We start from the raw sequence: 17556 nt of genomic DNA on the forward strand, positions 1-17556 counted from the left end.
TTTTTTTTTTTTTTTTTTTTTTTTGTGATTGTGCTGTCATACAGAATGCCACATACTTTCCTCCTATTTCGTAATTCCTCTTGCATCTTGTGTTATTTCCATTTCCAAATCACCATTCTTTGAAACAGATCCCAATGTTTAAAATTTTTCTCTTCATTCAGTCGTTCTTCTTGTATCTTTATTTCCCGATTTCCTTCTCCGTTGAACTCAAAATATTCCGTTTTCGTTTTTACTACTTTTTAGGCTGCTGCTTCCGAAGATTTCCTTCCATAATACAATATCGTCGGCAAACATTATACACCAGAAGGCTTCATGTGCTAGAACAGTCATGTCAGCGTCGAAGTAGAATGGTCTTAATGTTGAGTCCTGATGTAATCTAATCCTAACATGGATTTGGCGTGTTAATCTCACACTACTATTATAAGCTTTGTAGCTCTCGCGTACATATCTTGTATTATCCTTACGTTCTTCCTCAGATTCCTTCATACTTCCTGATGTGGTACTCTGTCGTAGGCCTTTTCCAAATTAATCAAGTCCATATGCAATCCTTTTCGTTTTTTCTGTGCTTTTCCATACTTTGTCTTAGTATAAAAGGATCCCGCTCAGAGTTTATGGAAATCCGGTTTCCGTTAAATTGGCTGGTATTCCAGTATGTTGTGTATTTTGGTCCTCTGAAGAAAAGTCCCAGTGGGCACGAAGCCTGAAAACCCCACGTTTTTTGAGATATCTCACTGATTATTATCGTCACTTAAAGGCATATGCTTTTTCGTAAAAACTGAAAATAATAATTAGGTCGACATTTCATCTATAAAGTATGAACGAGTCTCACTGGAGTATACTAGGGTTTTTGGAGTCGCTGATTCAGAATCCGAGGTCGGGTAACCTCCATCACGTCAGGTTCAAGTTCATTTGAAGTTCAGATCGAGTGGGAACGTTGCAAAAATCTGAACAAAAAGTACATTTTTTTCTTCTCTGGATTCGATAATGTCATTTTCTTGACCCGACAAGGTCACTTCAAGTTCATCGTAGGATCATTTCAAAGTCAAACTTGAAAAACCGTCGGAAAAATCTGAAAAAAAATTCATGGATCCGTTTTTAGGGTAGCTGATTCTGAATCTGAGGTCGGTGTTAATCAAATTTATCTTTTTTTTCTTTCTTTTTCTCTCCTAGTCTGTCATTTGCAGTGTCTTCTTCGATAAAGATTTTTTCTGCATCTCATCTTATTATTCTTGAACTTCAACCTCCAGTATTTCACCCTCATTTCCGTCGTTGTTTACATTACGGTTACCAGCATCTTGTATGTATTCCAGTAGAGCTTGACTAGCGTACTGTGCGACCTAGCACTTTTCTTGAGATCGCTAGTGTCGCTTTGTTTATATCGTAGAACAGGTGCTTTTACAGAGTTGCCAACGGCTTAAAGCGCTAGGAAACTAAACGTGCTAGAGACAAAAAGAAAGTAATCGAGAGGAAGAGGCAGTGTCGATAGCAGATAATCCATGTTGTTAGTGCTCTGTATCTTATCTTTCTTAAAGATCGGCGTACGAACAACAGAAAGAATGATTATTCCAGAAATAATAACAACTTGAGCTTTCTTCTAATATTAAATAAGACGGCATGACCATTTGAAAATAATATTATTATTATTATTATTATTTAATAGCTGTGATACATTTGTTGTGACAGTGGCGTCGCAAGCGGTGGGCGATGACCCTAGGCCTCGCGCTTTAAGACCAACGAGCCTAAATACAATTCGACACTGACTTTTATAAAGACCCATCGATTCAATAATTAAGAATGTAAATACAAACAATTATGAATTCGGATTTACTTACATAAATCATTACAGAATGGTGGCTTAAAAGAAACTTATCATCTATTGTAATATTAGGCGACAGGCAGTGAGCTTACTTTAACATTGCAATAATGAAAGGAAACAAATCTTTCATTTGTTTACTTTAACATTGTAATAATGAAAGCAAACAAATCTTTCATTTGTTTAACACTAATAACATCGTTGAGATTGATTGATTTCGAGAATTTTTTATTATTATTATTGTCTATTTGAGAAACAAGGAGACGTTACAAGCTTTTCTTGCCCAGGAATCCGCGAACATTTCTCGACGAGGGCATCGTAAGAATTTACTACGCCGCTAGCTGTGTGTTGACATAATGAATCGGAATTAATTTCTTTATAATAACTAGCGTTCAAAAAATGCTTCTGTCCAACGCAAGTGTAATGTTATGCTGTAGTGTATAATTTTTGTCGACTTCTCAGATTTTACTACGATTTTCAACATTGAAGCGAATGAGAATGCCGACTGATTTGTTTTTTCTTTCTGCTTTGTCGGAAACAGAGGAGATATCTGCGAGATAAGACATGAAGCAGAAGTTAAAAGGAATGTTCAGGTGATGAGGTCAATGCATGCACCCCGCAGACTTCGGTGAACTAGAAACGCACGACAACTCCTTGTCCTGCTTTTTGTGGGAACATTCGAAATTTCAGTACGATCAATCGGGCCGCACAACTAGTGACAGAGCTTGAAACTACACAACGAGTGATTAAACGGAATGGGTGTGTTGTTAGTGAACTCTGCATAAATATCTCATTCTCATTAGGACCTGAAATATTTTTCAAATGGTGGACTCCCTAAAGCAAATATTAATTTCTTTCCTGTAATGTAATAAGAACAAATAAAACTTAGCATTTAGCGTTCTGGTTTCAAAATCGCTGAAATCCCGGATTCAAATCCTTGGATCGTCTATTTGTAGTAAGAACTATTGTTCCGCGAACCACAAATTATGTATCAATGTTACTGTCGAAAAATCTAATTGTCCATCAATTACCTGTCATCCGACTAATTTTTTCAAATCCCCTCTAAACACAGTATTAAATAATGTTGCACAACATTATTAAATTAATAATGTACTGAATAGTATTTCAAAATTCTCGTATTTCACACGACATTCGATCAAACAAAAATGCGCTGATGGTATTTTACTTGGGACGCAGATTATTGCAACATATTCTGTACTTGGTAACCCTGCTGCCAAGGGATGTTTTGCTGTTAGTTCCATTGTGGCCACGACCCACTCACCAATCTGTCAACCTATATTTGATTTAGTGTTGATGTCGATCCCATCCTAAAAACAATAGAACACTGGCTACATGTGCACAACAACCTAATGCCCTAGCACCAAACTTACAAGTGCAATAATATCCTAATATCGGACCATCTTCTACTTCCATTGCCGGCAATTCGTTATCTTCACTGCAAAGCGTATCCAAAGCTAATATCGAGTAGCGTTTCTAAATCTTGAAAATATTATAAAACGTAATAATCCTAGCTCAAACCTATTTCTATCAAATTAAACAATATCAGTAGTTTCATGGTCTAAATAATCTTGTATGACCCTACCTATCTATCTATCTATCTATCTATCTATCTATATATATATATATATATATATATATATATATATATATATTTCAGATTTTTCGAACGGATTTTCAAGTTTGGCCTTGAAATGACAGTGACATGAGCTTGTCGGGTCAAGAAAATGACACAAGAGTCCAGAGACAAAAAACATTTATGTACTTCCTGGTTCAGATTTTTGCAACGTTCCCCCTCAATTTGACCTTCAAATGAACGTGATGGGGGTTAACCGATCTCGGATTCGGAATTAGCGACCCCAAAAATCCTAGTATACCCTAGTGAGACTTGTTCATGCATAAAATGTCGACCTAATTATTATTTGCAGTTTACGCGGAAGCGTATGTCTTTCTCTTCTTCTATGGCACTACAGCTCTTTGACGAGCCTTCGCCTCCGTCAGAATCTGCCTCCACTTCTTTCGGTCTGCCGCACTCGTCTTCCAGTTCCGTATTCCCATTTCCTTCATGTCCTCTAGGACCGTGTCCCACCATCTCCTCCTTGGTCTTCCCCTCGTTCTCTTTCCTTCGATGTTAGCGAAGAAGATTTTCTTCACTACTCTTTCTTCCCCCATTCTGACAATATGTCCCACCCATTGCAAACGGCTAAGTTTGATGTGCGTTACTATGTCTACGTCGTCGTACTTATTGTAGAGTTCAAGTGACGATAATAATCAGCGAATATCTCAAGAACGTGGGGTTTTAGGGCTTCGTGCCCATTAAGGCTTTACATCAGGGGATCAAAATACACAACATACTGGAATACCAGCCAATTTAACGGAAACCGGTTTTTCCTGTTTGTTCTTGGTGTTACTTCAAGATTTGGAATTCCATCACTGAAAATTTCCCTCGAATTTTTTTCAGCGTTTCAAAATAAGCGGCCCATCTCTTCGATCCTAGCTTCATTGGTAAGCACCAATCTTTGGTCATATTTTGTTGCCTAATATGGGTAATATCCTTTGTTGCTTTGTCCCTAGTTTTTGCTAACCCGAAACATTGTCGCTAACTCAGAGGGAAGAACGTAGACTGAAAATATTTGAGACAAATATTCAGACCCAACAGAAACGGAAATAGGGAATGGCCGAAACTTCTTAACAAGTAACTACATAATGTATACCGTTTACCAAACATGGTTAGGGTCATCAAATCTAGGAGGCTGAGGTGGGCAGATCATGTATCCAGAATGGAAGAAAGTAGGAATGCTTTCAAAGTTTTTTCACTCCACCTGGTGTTTCAAGTTCGTCATAGATTTGTTTTTTGCCCTTACCACTGCCCTCTCTGCTGCCTTATTAGCCTCGTTGAAGCTGCATTTATCCTCTTCTGGCCCAAAAGTATCATCCCACTTTTTCTTTGCTTCTCCTTCGCATTAATAGCTTCTTGTATTTCCTCATTCCACCACCACGTCTCTTTTCTTGCAGGGGATTATTTCCTGAAGCTCTGCCCAATTTATTCCCTGTAGCCATTAACGTGATCATTTTACTCTCCATCATTTTTTTCATATCCTCTTCTTGCAGGTCTACTCCTTCCATAACATCCTTTTAAAACGATTCCCTTAACAGGGTGTCTATCGGTCACGAAAGTCACGAATGTCACGGAAAAGTCACGAAATCAGAAAACGGTCATGAAAGTCACGAAAAAGTCACTGAATTTAGTTTTTGGGTCACGATTTTTTTTAACTGTACAAACGTAAGTACAGATTGGAAAATGTTGTTCCATAAAACGTCAAAATTCACCACCAAAAATGTCTATGGTCGGGTTTAGACGCTACCAAATCGCAAACAAAGTACGTTTCTATCGCATGGATGAAAATTCGACCTAATTCGCACCCAAATTCGCTCTTGAAAATGTTAGGAAATTGTATGATTTGGTAACGAAAAAGTCACGAAATTTCATTTTGGAATTTTAATAGACACCCTGCTTAATTTCTCCTCTTTCATTCTCCACCATCTAATTTTCGGCTCCATTTCACAACCTCCTATTGTATCTACATGCGAATTTCCAGTATATATCCATCATTATTTGCTGCAGGGCTATGCTTTCACCATTTACTACCTTGCAGTTCTTAATTTCCTTGAGATATTGTCTTCGACATGAAATATAATCGATTTGACTGTCTTTTCCACTACTATTGTAAGTCAAAACGTGCTCCTTCCTCTTTTGAAAATATGTATCGCAAATCGCCAAATTGAATGCCATCGCAAAGTCAGTCACTTTCTTCTTTCGCATTCCTTTCACGGACATATCAGTCACGGTGTATTCTTTCCCTTTTCGGCTTCTACCGACATGCGTATTCAAGTCATCACTTACCAATGCCTCTTTCCTCTATCGGAATGCTACGAAGTTCGTGTTCCAGATCTTCCCAGAATTATATCTTTTGTTCCTTCTCGCAGCCCAATTATGGAGCATATGCGTCCATTACATTGATGATTTCGTTCCTGCATATCTTGGTACTCCCTACTCTGTCGCTCTTTCTATTCACATTTACTACACTATCTTTCATAACGCTAGAGAGAACTGTCCCCACGCTGTTTTTTTGTCTGTTTTCCCCAGTATACAGCAAGTTGTAACCGCCTCCTAACTCTCGTGCTTTACTACTTTTCCATTAGATCTGCAATCTGTCTTCTTCTCCGACATTAAGTGTTCCCACTCTTAACCACACATGGACTAGATTCTTGAACCGAGCCCATAACTACCCCCCCCCCCCTTCTTCCCAATGTTTCATATTCCACTGTTATGTCTTTTCTTTTTTCTTTCTTGTTTCAGTATAATATACTCCTCAGACAGTATTTTCCTTCCTTTACTAATCCTTCCTGTAAATGTCATTAATAGTTCATGAATGTTTAATATCGAAACGAAGTAGAATTAATTATATGGAATTAATCTTTCTTATAGCTATTCTGGTAAATAATTATTCCACAAATAGTGTATTTAAATAAAAGCATGTTACATTTGATATAATTTTGCAATTACAGCCTCCAGTGCAGGTTCACAGCTTGGAAGGCAGGTATGCAGCTGCTCTGTATTCAGCTGCCCACAAGGAAAAGCAGTTAGAGAAGGTGGAAAAGGAACTCGTCCAGTTACAGGTTCGTGTGCATTTATTTTCAAGCATATGTGACATATGGTCTTTGTAAGTAATTTGACTAACAATATTTTGTTGACCAAAATTACGAAAAAAATGATAAGAAAACGTCAGTCATAATCTTAATAATTACATGACAACCAATTTAATTATACCGTCGTATGTAAGAATAGCTTTTAATGTTTATTCCTAGTTAATGGTTTCATTTACCTAATTTCAGTACCTTTCGTTTCACTTTTCATTTGTGTTTATATACACATCTCACAATGTGAAATATTAAAAATAAGCACAGCATAACGCTGTGTAAACTTCAGAGAACCCACAAGATGTAACATATAATGCTGTTGTTTATGTTCTGAGTGTCCGTAGTCAGGTTCAATAATTAAATCATAACACCTTTTCTTTGGTGTAACAAAACTGGGCAACAAAACTTTAATACAGTCCCCGCAGTACAGAAAATTGACCACGGATGTAAGCCGAGAAATATAGTATTTTTCAATAAAAATGATTGTAAATAAACTGCTGTCTGTGAAAAGAGCGGTACCAAAGAGTTTATGATAGAAATGCATCCTAACTTAGAGGTCAACAAGATGGCTCATATTTGGACTAGCTGCGTGTCCGTTTTGGTGACGCAGTAGGACCGCTAGAGAGCGGTTTATGCAGGTGACTGAGGTAATTGAAAAGCAAACAAGCGTAGGCCAGCGTCACTATACCTCGTCAGCGCCGTAGGGCGCAAGATAAATATACGATTGCGTTTGAACGGTCTGCATGGTCAGCCTAAGAAATCCGAAAAACACTAAATTAAGGATCTAGAACTAACATTCACGTGACGGTCTTGAACTACGTCAATTTGTAATGATTTCCCAATTCAAGATTTTTGTGTAAGTGTTAGTTCTAAATTGTCAGTTGACTGTCTGTTATTTGTGATCTTACGTATAGCACATATCAAGGACTTCTTATTATCAAATTATGGAGAGAAGAAAATCTGCTATCGAACTTAAATTTGTTCCATTGCTTCCGATCTAGTGGACAGTAGAAAATTTCATACATTATACGATTTGTGTTTTACAAATTTCTAGATGCGCTGAGGAAGAGGTGACGATTGCCTCGAAACCGCTTACACATTTTGTGTCTTTCGGATGTTTTCCATAATAATTTTTATTTACTGTTAGCTGTATATTTTAACATGGGTACGGCGTACTAAAAGAGACTAGCCCTCCATCCTTTTGCTTATCGTACAGGATTCATGGATGTAATAAATTAATAACTTGAAACAAGAAACAAACATATCCGTTATTGATATATGGGAACTCCATTATATAAAATGGTGTCATGACAATATTTCGAGTCATTCTCTAGGAAATTGAAGTGTTAAACTAGTCTTATGAATCAAGAGCGTACATTTTCAGTATAGCTGACTTCATGCTCAAATTACGCGGACATTACAACGCCAAACTGAATAGTAATGCAAAGTCCACTTCGATATTATATCGTATTTTTCTATAATCTCCCTGTTACATAAGGACATTAAAAACAAGAGTTCACAAATCCAAGAGAGTACTGAAACATTTTCGCAGCGGCTAACACATAGGAAATGTCAGAATATATCAGGTAGTCTTAAAAAATAGTGAGCCTTTTGCACATGAAATGGCATAACGTAATTCGATAGCTAAGAGTTCAAGGTAATAGATGTGCAGAAACTGGTAGAATTGTTGTAATTAGACTAAGGTATTGCGCCGTGAAAATGAGTGAACATTTCGCAAAACTGCTTCACATTTTACAATTTCGATTTTGCTCTTTCAATAAAAACGCAAATATTGTGCGGCCCCGTGAAGAAATTTTTCTCGTTTATCAGCAGGATACGTTATCAAGAGCAACAGTTAGAAGATGGTTCAGTCGCTTTCGTTCTGGAAATGTCTATACCCAAGATGCTTCTTGCAGTGAGCGACCAATCAGAGCGGAAGTCGAGCAAGCAAAAATAGCAGTCATGACATCGCCAATGCTTTAAAGATCCATCATCAGTGTTAAAGCATTTGGATAAGGCTAGCTACAGAAAGAAACCTGACGTTTGGGCGCCACAAGATCTGTCTTAGAAACATGTACTCGATCGAATTTGTATCTACGAATCTGCTGAAAAATAACAAAACTCGAGCCATTTCTACAGCTGTTGATCATGGCTGATGGCAAGTAGATAGTTTATTTCAATATGCGAATGCGAAAAAGAGTGAGGTCGAAGCGAGAAGCTCCACAGTCTGTGTGCAAATCCCACATTGGCGCTCAGGAAGGTTGTGCTGTGCGGTTGGTGGGATTGGAAGGGCATCATGCGTCACGAGCTGCTGGTATAAGGAAGAACGATAAATTGTGACCTGTCGGCAATTCAAAAGAAACAGCCGAAATTGGTCAATAGAAAGAATGACATACACAATGCTGACAACACCAAACCGCATACCTATCAGATATTGAGAACATTGGCTGGGAGGCTTTAACGTAATTATCGTATAGCTCGGATTTGGCACCGTGAGACTATCATTTGTTTCAGTCTCAGCAGAATTCCCTGAATGGTAGTAAGTTTGTTTTAGAAGAAACGTACTAAAACCCCGTGTCACAATTTTTTGGCCAGAAACCAAAGGAGTTATTTATTTATTTATAATAGGTTTCAGATACAGCACTATGCCATTTTACACTGAAACATTTTAACATTTTGATAACATAACAATTGAATAACAATTTGAGCTCAAGATGATACAGCACAACATCAACATTACAAAAATAGCTTATTTATAGAGGATCTGAAAGTACACTCATTTGAGAAAACGTCTACAGTTTCCGGTAACTGATATAAGTACTGACAAATCGGTTTAGAAGGGACCTTTGAACAATATTTATCCTCATCGCTCGAGTGTAAAAGAGATCTTTAGACCGTGTTGTTATAGCGGGTACGCGAAAATTGATCTAACTTACTGTTCACATGATATATGGCCATTTACAACTTTTTGCAAAAATATTAGGTCAGAAATTTTGTTTGTCACTAGGGTAGGTTTGATATTGAGGGATTTTAAAACTTCATTTTTTGGAAGTGTTCGCAGGTGAGACACTCGGTAGGATACAATGGCTAAAAAGAAATTAATTACGGAATTTAATTATTTTAAATGAGTAGGGCAGACCATAGACCAGATAGGAGAACAGTACTCAATAGTAGGTTCCCGGTGGGAGCTCATGTGGTTCGGATCCCATGTTAATCAGTAGGTCCACGTCTCATATAGCCTCACTGCTGAACGGGACGTAATACTCAAAATCAACTCAGTACTCAATAGTAGGAGCAACATATAACTTATAGAACAAACTTAAGGAATTAGGATTTTTTATGTAAGTGAAGTGATAAAGGAATCCCAGTTTTCTCTTAGCAGTACAAGATATTGTGCTTATATAATCCGCAAAAGTAAGGTTACTGTCAATGATAACACCAAGATCTCTGAAAGAGGAGACAGGATTTATGTTCTTATGACCAATTTTGTAAATGTGGTTTATATATATATATATATATATATATATATATATATATATATATATATATATATATATATATATATATATATATATATATATATATATATTTTAAGAGAAATCGTAAGAGAAACACATTTTTTTATGTTAAAGCTAAGTTTCCAAGAGTTACACCAGTTGAGAGAAATTGAAGCATCATGTTGAAGAGCAAGAGCATCGTACTCGGATTGAACTTGGCTTTAGAGTTTGAAGTCATCAGCAAATAGAAGAATATTGGTAGAGCTGTTCGTGAACAAAGAAGGCAGATCGTCCATGTATAATAGGAATAGAAGTGGACCCAGAACATAGCCTTGAGAAACTCCAGAAGTTACGGCAATAAAATCTGAAAAGTAGCCTGAAATTGAAACTCGTTGGGTCCTATTACTGAGATAGGTTTCCAGAAGACTTAGTAATTTGCCATGTATATTGAATCTAGAATTGAGTTTGTATATAAGAAGATGGTGTGGAAGAGAATCGAAAGCCTTAGCCAGGTTCAAATACAAAATGTCGAATTGAGAATTTTCTGAGATGCTGTCCACAGCATCGGACAGAAGAACAGATAAATTAATAAGACAAGATTTTCTTTTCCAAAAGCCATGTTGTGAGGAGTTTATAAATGGAGCAACAAATTGAAAGATCCTGTTCTTGATTAATTTTTCACAAACAAGTGAGAGTGGTGATAGGAAAGAAATAGGTCGATAGGACACATCATTTTTATTTTTACCAAACTTATGAATAGGAGTGATATTAGCTCTCCTCCAACAGGTGGGTAAGACACCTACAAAACAGCGATTTGGTAAATTCGAAGGGGGTTGAGAAAGCGAACTGGCAGCACTGCGTAGGAAGCAAGTGTAGATATTATCTGGCCTTAAGGCGCGCTGCTTGTGCAATGTCAAGAAAAGAGAAACTACTCCGGTCGGTGTGGTACTAATAGAAGACTCAATAAACAGGTTGAAGAGGGTAAGGGAAGGAAGGAGAGGTGGGAGGAGATGAAGCAAAGCTACTAGCAAAATATTCATTCAATGGCGATGGGATTATGATATTGCCGGAAAATGTCAGGTTATCGAACAAAATGGTGCATATGCGGTTTCATGCTGTTATTTTCAAATAACAATATATTCTCAATTCTGACCTCCGAAGGCTCAATACTTTTTAGACAGCCTGATATTTTGTCCTATGGAGATTCCTGTAGTTTAACTATTATGTCAGATACTATCTCATGTCTTTATTTATCTTTCCACTTCTTCAGTTGATAAGCAAAAGAAACCTAAGAAAGAAAAATGTTGAAAATCACTGTAAGATTTTAGTTACACTACAAATATATTCAAGAAGTTACCACGATAATTCGAAAAGAACTTGATTTGCACTATTTAGGATGGGAAAAGTTAAAAACTTCGAGAAATTATTTGTTGTTATGGTTGGTCAATTTTATGTATGAATATGATTTTATCTTTAATTTTTCTTTTCTTTTTTTTTTTTTACATAGGATATACTAAAGAAAGATATAAAGTTCCGCGAGTTTCTGGTTAATCCAATTCTTAAGAAGCAACTAAAATCCACAGCAGTTGTAGAAGTAAGCAAAAAATTGAATTTTACAAATTTATCTACAAATTTATTGGGTAAGTATGTTATTGTTTTTAAATAATTTAGTCTCTCCTGTAGTTTAGAGAAAGGTCTAATAGGGTTCAAGTTCTCGCCTGTCCCTTATATCTAACTATCCACTATTTGTCTAAGATAGAAAGTAAGAAATAAAATTATTTATGAAGGAATCTTGAGATGTTATGTACTTATTTCTCCTCTTTTCCACTGAAACGCAGATGTTTCAATATATGCCTCCATCTCAAAATGATTTGTTGATTATTGTTTCACTTGTAACCATGTTCTTCCTATTTTAACCATGTCTGTGTATAGTGTGTCTGCTGATACTTGAAATCCTTGAAATACTGGGTCTATTGGAAATTCGTATCTACAAATGCTAAAAAAACATTGGAAGTTATTGTGTAATGCTGGAGAAATATAAAAATTCCCTTTGAGGGCCTTCAAGAAGACATCTCCATCATCTGGATGTAGGTGGTGATAGGGCTAACTGACCAACCACTATAAAAACTAGCTAGTTCGAGAAGGAAAATGTGTAGTGTTTATAATACAAGACCTGTTTAAAATATAACAGTGTCGTATCGAAAGCTTGCACGAAGACAGTTTGGCTTCCCAGCTTGCTGTGTATGATGCTGTTCCTGCCCATAGAGACATTCCGTATGTAAAGATTTCCAGAAGGATGATTCGTGTTGTGAGGAGCTCATCAGGAAGAAGAACTAGTCTTCTATTTAACAGTATTTTTTTTTTTATACGATGAACCCGTGAAGAAAAGGGTTGGCTATGAAGAATAAGAGAAAGCTAACACACACAAAATAATAATAAAAAATAAATAAATAAAAATAAAATAAAATAAAAATGAGTGTAGTTTGCAACAGGCATTCTGAATAAAAAAGTACTGTCCAGAAAACACTTCTTTTTATATGCATGTAGTATTTCAAGAATAGACTCTTCTGTCCTTATCACTAATAGTTAGAATCCATTGCAACTTCCGGTTTCAATATCGATCCTTGTGGAGCAAAAGTGGAGCTAATGGGGACGTCAATAGGGGGCTATTTGTCGCCATCACTTGAGCCGCTTCTTAATTCATGGTTTGTTTTTTTTCTTGTTCGGGAAAAAGACTTAAGGTCAACCTCCTGTAGTATCTATGGTAGAGACATATTTTGGACGTGATCATTTTGGGGTTATAAACACGTGAGATGTCTAGGTTGGCAGCAGTCAGGCAATTACCGCAGCGCTGGACTGTTGGTGGTCTGTTAGGGCATCCCCCCCCCCTTACTACGGGGAACAGTAAAACTGCAATGTTAAAGTGAACTGAGCAGGCGGTGATAGTTAAAATGGACGACCTCTCTGATTTCCCAAGGAGGAATAATTTTTGGCGCTCGGTTGTTCGATTATACCATATGTGTGTGACGTGGTTTGAGGAATGTCGGGATAAAGTTGAACTCTGTAGTCTATTTGTGGAGACACGAATCCGACTCAGATTTCCTCCTCCATCTTCTCTTACGGAACTGAGTGATGCACTGCATGCGGAATGGTGTAATATTCCACTTGCAACCATTCCTGACCTCTATAACCCCATTCAACGTCACATCAGAGTTGTTCTGAGGGCAAAAGGTAGTCCAACTCCATATTAATGTAGTAAGTTACACTTTTTTTTTTTTTTTTTTTTTTTTTTTTTTCAGGTATTTCTATTAAATTGATAAGGAACTAGGTTAGTCTGAGAATTGGAAAACTGTGAACAGAACAATTTTTGATGAGTGAAAAGGTGTCCATTTGTCTTCGTTTTTTTTTTTTAAACAATAGTGTTTCCGTATTTATTCATTGACATTGACTTGGTGGATGTTTTGTGTAGCGTATAGACTCAATTGCCAGAGAAATTTGGATGCAGTATAAGGTTTTATTGTTTGCTGTAATTTATAATTTAGTTTCGCTGTTTGTCTAGGCTACCTTTATCCAGGTTTAATTAGGGTTCTTGGTCCTAGCGATAAGGGATTCGTGTACTTGTCACTTTCTAAGCGAAGAAGTTTTGTGCAAAATGTTGGTTTGTTTTATGGAATGCTTTGATGTTCACGTAAATGTTTTGATAGTCCTTAAAACGCTTGGCAGTTGGCCTTAGTGCCTGTATTATGTTCTTTTATTGTAGTTCCGATATTTCTCTTCGTCTTACCTATGTAAGTTTGGTCACAAATACATACCTCTTCGTAAATGCCAAAGTACTCATGTGCATTTATAGTACCGTTTGTACCATGTTGAAGATTTTTCAGTATTTTTTTGTTGATTTGAAAGCCACCCTAAAGCCATTTTTTTCGTTCTGTAGGAAAGTCCTGGCTAAAGCGGAAAGACGACTTTTTTTTTTATTATTTTATTTTATTATGGATCTATGGAGTTTTGTCCGTCTCTTGTAAATTTGTGGAGCTTTTTGTTTCCATTTGTCGAATGAGTGTTTATTGTAACCATTTTGTATACCAATTTTATTACGAAGTCTAGTTGACTGGCAATATTTTGGTTTCGTGATAATATTTTGGTAAAACCTGAGGACGAAATTTATCCAAACATGTAGCGTAATTTTTGTGGAATTACTTGCATTTCGTTTTCAGTAAATAATGAATACCAGTATTGGTGTGAAATTTATTGGCATGTCTAGTAATGGTCATGTCTAGAAAATTAATTTTAGCGTTATTTTCAAGTTCCGTGGTGAAATCATAATTTTAGGATGAATTTGTTAAACTCTGTCAGTAGATTTTGTAGATCTTCATCCTCTTTGTAAACCAGAAGAGAGTCATATGCATATCGAGTATTTTACAAACCTGAATTTTTCTTGTAGAATTTTACTTTCTTTATTGCCATAATGATTGATCGCAATATTGACTAGAAAAGGTACCAGTAGCTAATCTCTCTTATTTGTTCATAAAATTTATTTTCGAAACAGAAATAATTAGTGTAAAGGTATGGTTCTAATAATTTGGTAATCTTGTAGGTTTCTTGATTTGTTAGTTCTTGAACAAATGTAGTGATGGATTTATGTGATTCTCCTTAATTTGTGATGAAAATCTTGTTTATTTAACGTAAGGTTAACTATAGGTAACGAGGCAATTTGTGTTGATTGTTTTCCTTTACAGTAAAACATTTCTTTCAATTTGGTGCAGTGCGATTGTGATATAGAACGTACGCAAAAGTCCATGTTGATGACTATCTTATATAACTCAATACACCGTAGACTAACTTATATAACGTATATACTTTCTCCTCAATAATACCATTGCAAAAGTTTAAGATAATAGATACATCGTTGTTTCGAGCTCCTACTTATGATCAGACTAGCAACAACACACAAGCAGATATTCTAGAATATAGTTTAGGAATTATTACTTCGGTTCAGGATGTCGCACAAGAAGTGGCTGGCCCTACTGAAGGTATGACTAGACGCAAACCATAAGAAGTCTACGCATAAGGAAGGCGATGTGAAACAAAATCCAAGAAAGAGGAAGAAAAAGTGTGGGAAAATTTCAGGATTACTAAATCAGAAGACAGAACCAAAGCGAGCGCGGAAAAGAAAACAATAAAGTAAGAGATAAAGATAGATATAAAGAAGTGTAGTAACACTAAGGTAAGAAAACGGAATGAAAAAAAAAATGACCAAAAAATATTACAGGATCTCGAATATAGAAGTGATCATAAAACAGGAGGATGTAAGTAGCTGGGTAGAGGAAGAATTATATAAGAGAATACGAAGTTTTTGAACTTGAAAGATGTTCTAATGAATTTGATAAAAGAGATAGGAAGATATTGAATTTAACGTTGATGGTTGATGAGTTGAGGCAAGAAGTTTTGTCGCTGAAGCATGGGAACATATACTAAAGTTGCTTCATGCCGATGTTGAGGTTGTTGGAGGTATTCCTATTGAACATGAAGAGGATGTTGGGAGTGAAAATGCAAGTAATCGAAATTCTAATGGCAGTGTTCAATAGAAGGAAAAGATTGTTGTTACTGAAATATATTGTATTTCGTTTAGGTTTTGCGCAGATGTGGTAATGTGGGTCCTTCTTGTTGAAACTTGGAAGTTGTTGAAAGGGTTTATGCTATTGAAGAGAAACATAAAATTTATAGTTGGAGTGGTTAATATTTATTGTTAAAAGTAGAATTGAATAAATGTAGTTTGTGAGAAGAATCTTGTTTAGTTAACTTAACTATAGGTAACGAGGCAACTTGTATTGATCGTTTTCCTTTACAATGGACATTTGTATCAATAGGTAGACAAGGTGCATCGATCTGGTTGGGTAGCTTAGTGGTTAATACGTTGGCACAGTAGATCGGGGTGCAGAGAATTTAGGTAAGGAAGGTACTGTCTATTAACTAAGGTTCTTCAGTTGTAATGTTTACTTTACGGGTAACTTCTAGAAGCGGATTTGTAGGTTGAATACTATCTACTTTCCAGCTCTGCGAATATGAAATGATTGTAACTGCTGATATGGAGCATAGATTAATTATTTTTTTAAATCCTTTTTTTTTTTTTTTTTTTTTTTTTTTAAGAAAAAAATTATTTTGCTGTTTCTTGAGAAAGTTCGTACATTTCAAAAACGTCACATTAGTTTGGCAATTCGTTTGTAGTACTTCATCGTACAAAGTGGCTTACACACACAATTACTAATTGAGATAATGACTGCGTATTTGTAACCAGTAAATAAAAAATTGTCATACGTTAAAACATCGAAAACCACAAAATCTGTGAACAATTTCGGAGCATTTCTTCTCTTCCTCAGCTCATCTAAAGGAAACTTGTTGGTACAGGATCAATGAAATTCTCCGCGTGTTCATCGTGTAGAATAAAAGCAATAGGATAAGTTTATAATGTATTTATGTAACAACAGAATTTCTTCAGGTGTGCTAAGGAAAACGTGAGGAGTGCCTCGAAACCGTTTGTTTGTAGATTTTTGCTTTCTGATTTTTAACGTTTGAAAATTCTTATTTACGGCTAACGCACATATTTGTTCACTGTTCTTGTGGGCCATGGTTTCCTCACAAAAATGAAAGAAAAAAAAAAGTTGTGATTGCAGTTTTCTTCCGCAGTAAGTACCCATATTACATATTCTCATATTGCACGTGACTTACGTTACACATGTAGATGTCCATATTACATATGTGAAAGAAAGATTTAAATCTAATCAAGTTTTCTGTCATTAACCAAATAATTGAGATCGTGAAAGCAATTTTGGATTAGTAGTCAACTCGGTAAATTTTGTAAACTCTAAATGGATTGTATGCTTTTGGGTCAACAATCTAGTTGGTAATTGATCTGCAGAGCATTTACAGAATTCGTACACGATGTTATTTGAGACGTTATTTTTAGAAGTTCAAGAGGAGAAAAATCCATGAATTTGGGATTAGGGCTCTTAACTGGTATATCTGCAAACTGCAATGAGATGTAAACTGAATTAATTTCACATTTGTGGAAACTTTACGATTTTCCAGCTTCCAATCTTAACCGAATTCTGCAATAACCATGAATCCTACCTAAATACTTTGACTTAATATTCCGTTAAGGTATGGCGATAGCTTTATTAGTCTGATAGGTTAATGTATGTCCCTTCCAATGTCACCAAAAATTTTCACGTGTTACAGACCAAATGCCTCCCACACAGTCTACGACACATGGTCTTTCGTGCTTTAGATTCGTATACACGGACGTTATAGCTGTATATCATTCGCAGATGGTGGTACCCTTTTGTGTTGATATGCTATTTTTGGTCAGCTATCTAACTTCATGTTGTGCAATGTATAAAGCGTCACTTTGACTTGTTCCTATTATGGATACGTTGTCTGTGCCCGAAAGCTGTTTTACGGGCTGTGCATGGAAGAGGTTCATGGCCATTCCTAATTACGATTGAGTTTAAGAAGCCATTTCACTGCAAC

General features: G+C 36.2%; 1 protein-coding gene across 1 annotated transcript in view; it reads left to right on the plus strand.

The window, feature by feature from the left end:
* ATPsynO (ATP synthase subunit O, mitochondrial) overlaps positions 1-17556 on the plus strand; it is a 59644-nt gene that overhangs the window by 27951 nt on the left and 14137 nt on the right. The window contains exons 3-4 of the mRNA XM_081728905.1: positions 6401-6511; positions 11537-11669. Coding sequence (XP_081585031.1) covers positions 6401-6511; positions 11537-11669 — 244 coding nt within the window. The remainder of the gene's footprint in view (positions 1-6400; positions 6512-11536; positions 11670-17556) is intronic.

Source organism: Thermobia domestica, chromosome 1 (assembly GCF_964235325.1).
Source record: "Thermobia domestica chromosome 1, izTheDome1.hap1.1, whole genome shotgun sequence".
NCBI classification, from domain to species: domain Eukaryota; kingdom Metazoa; phylum Arthropoda; class Insecta; order Zygentoma; family Lepismatidae; genus Thermobia; species Thermobia domestica.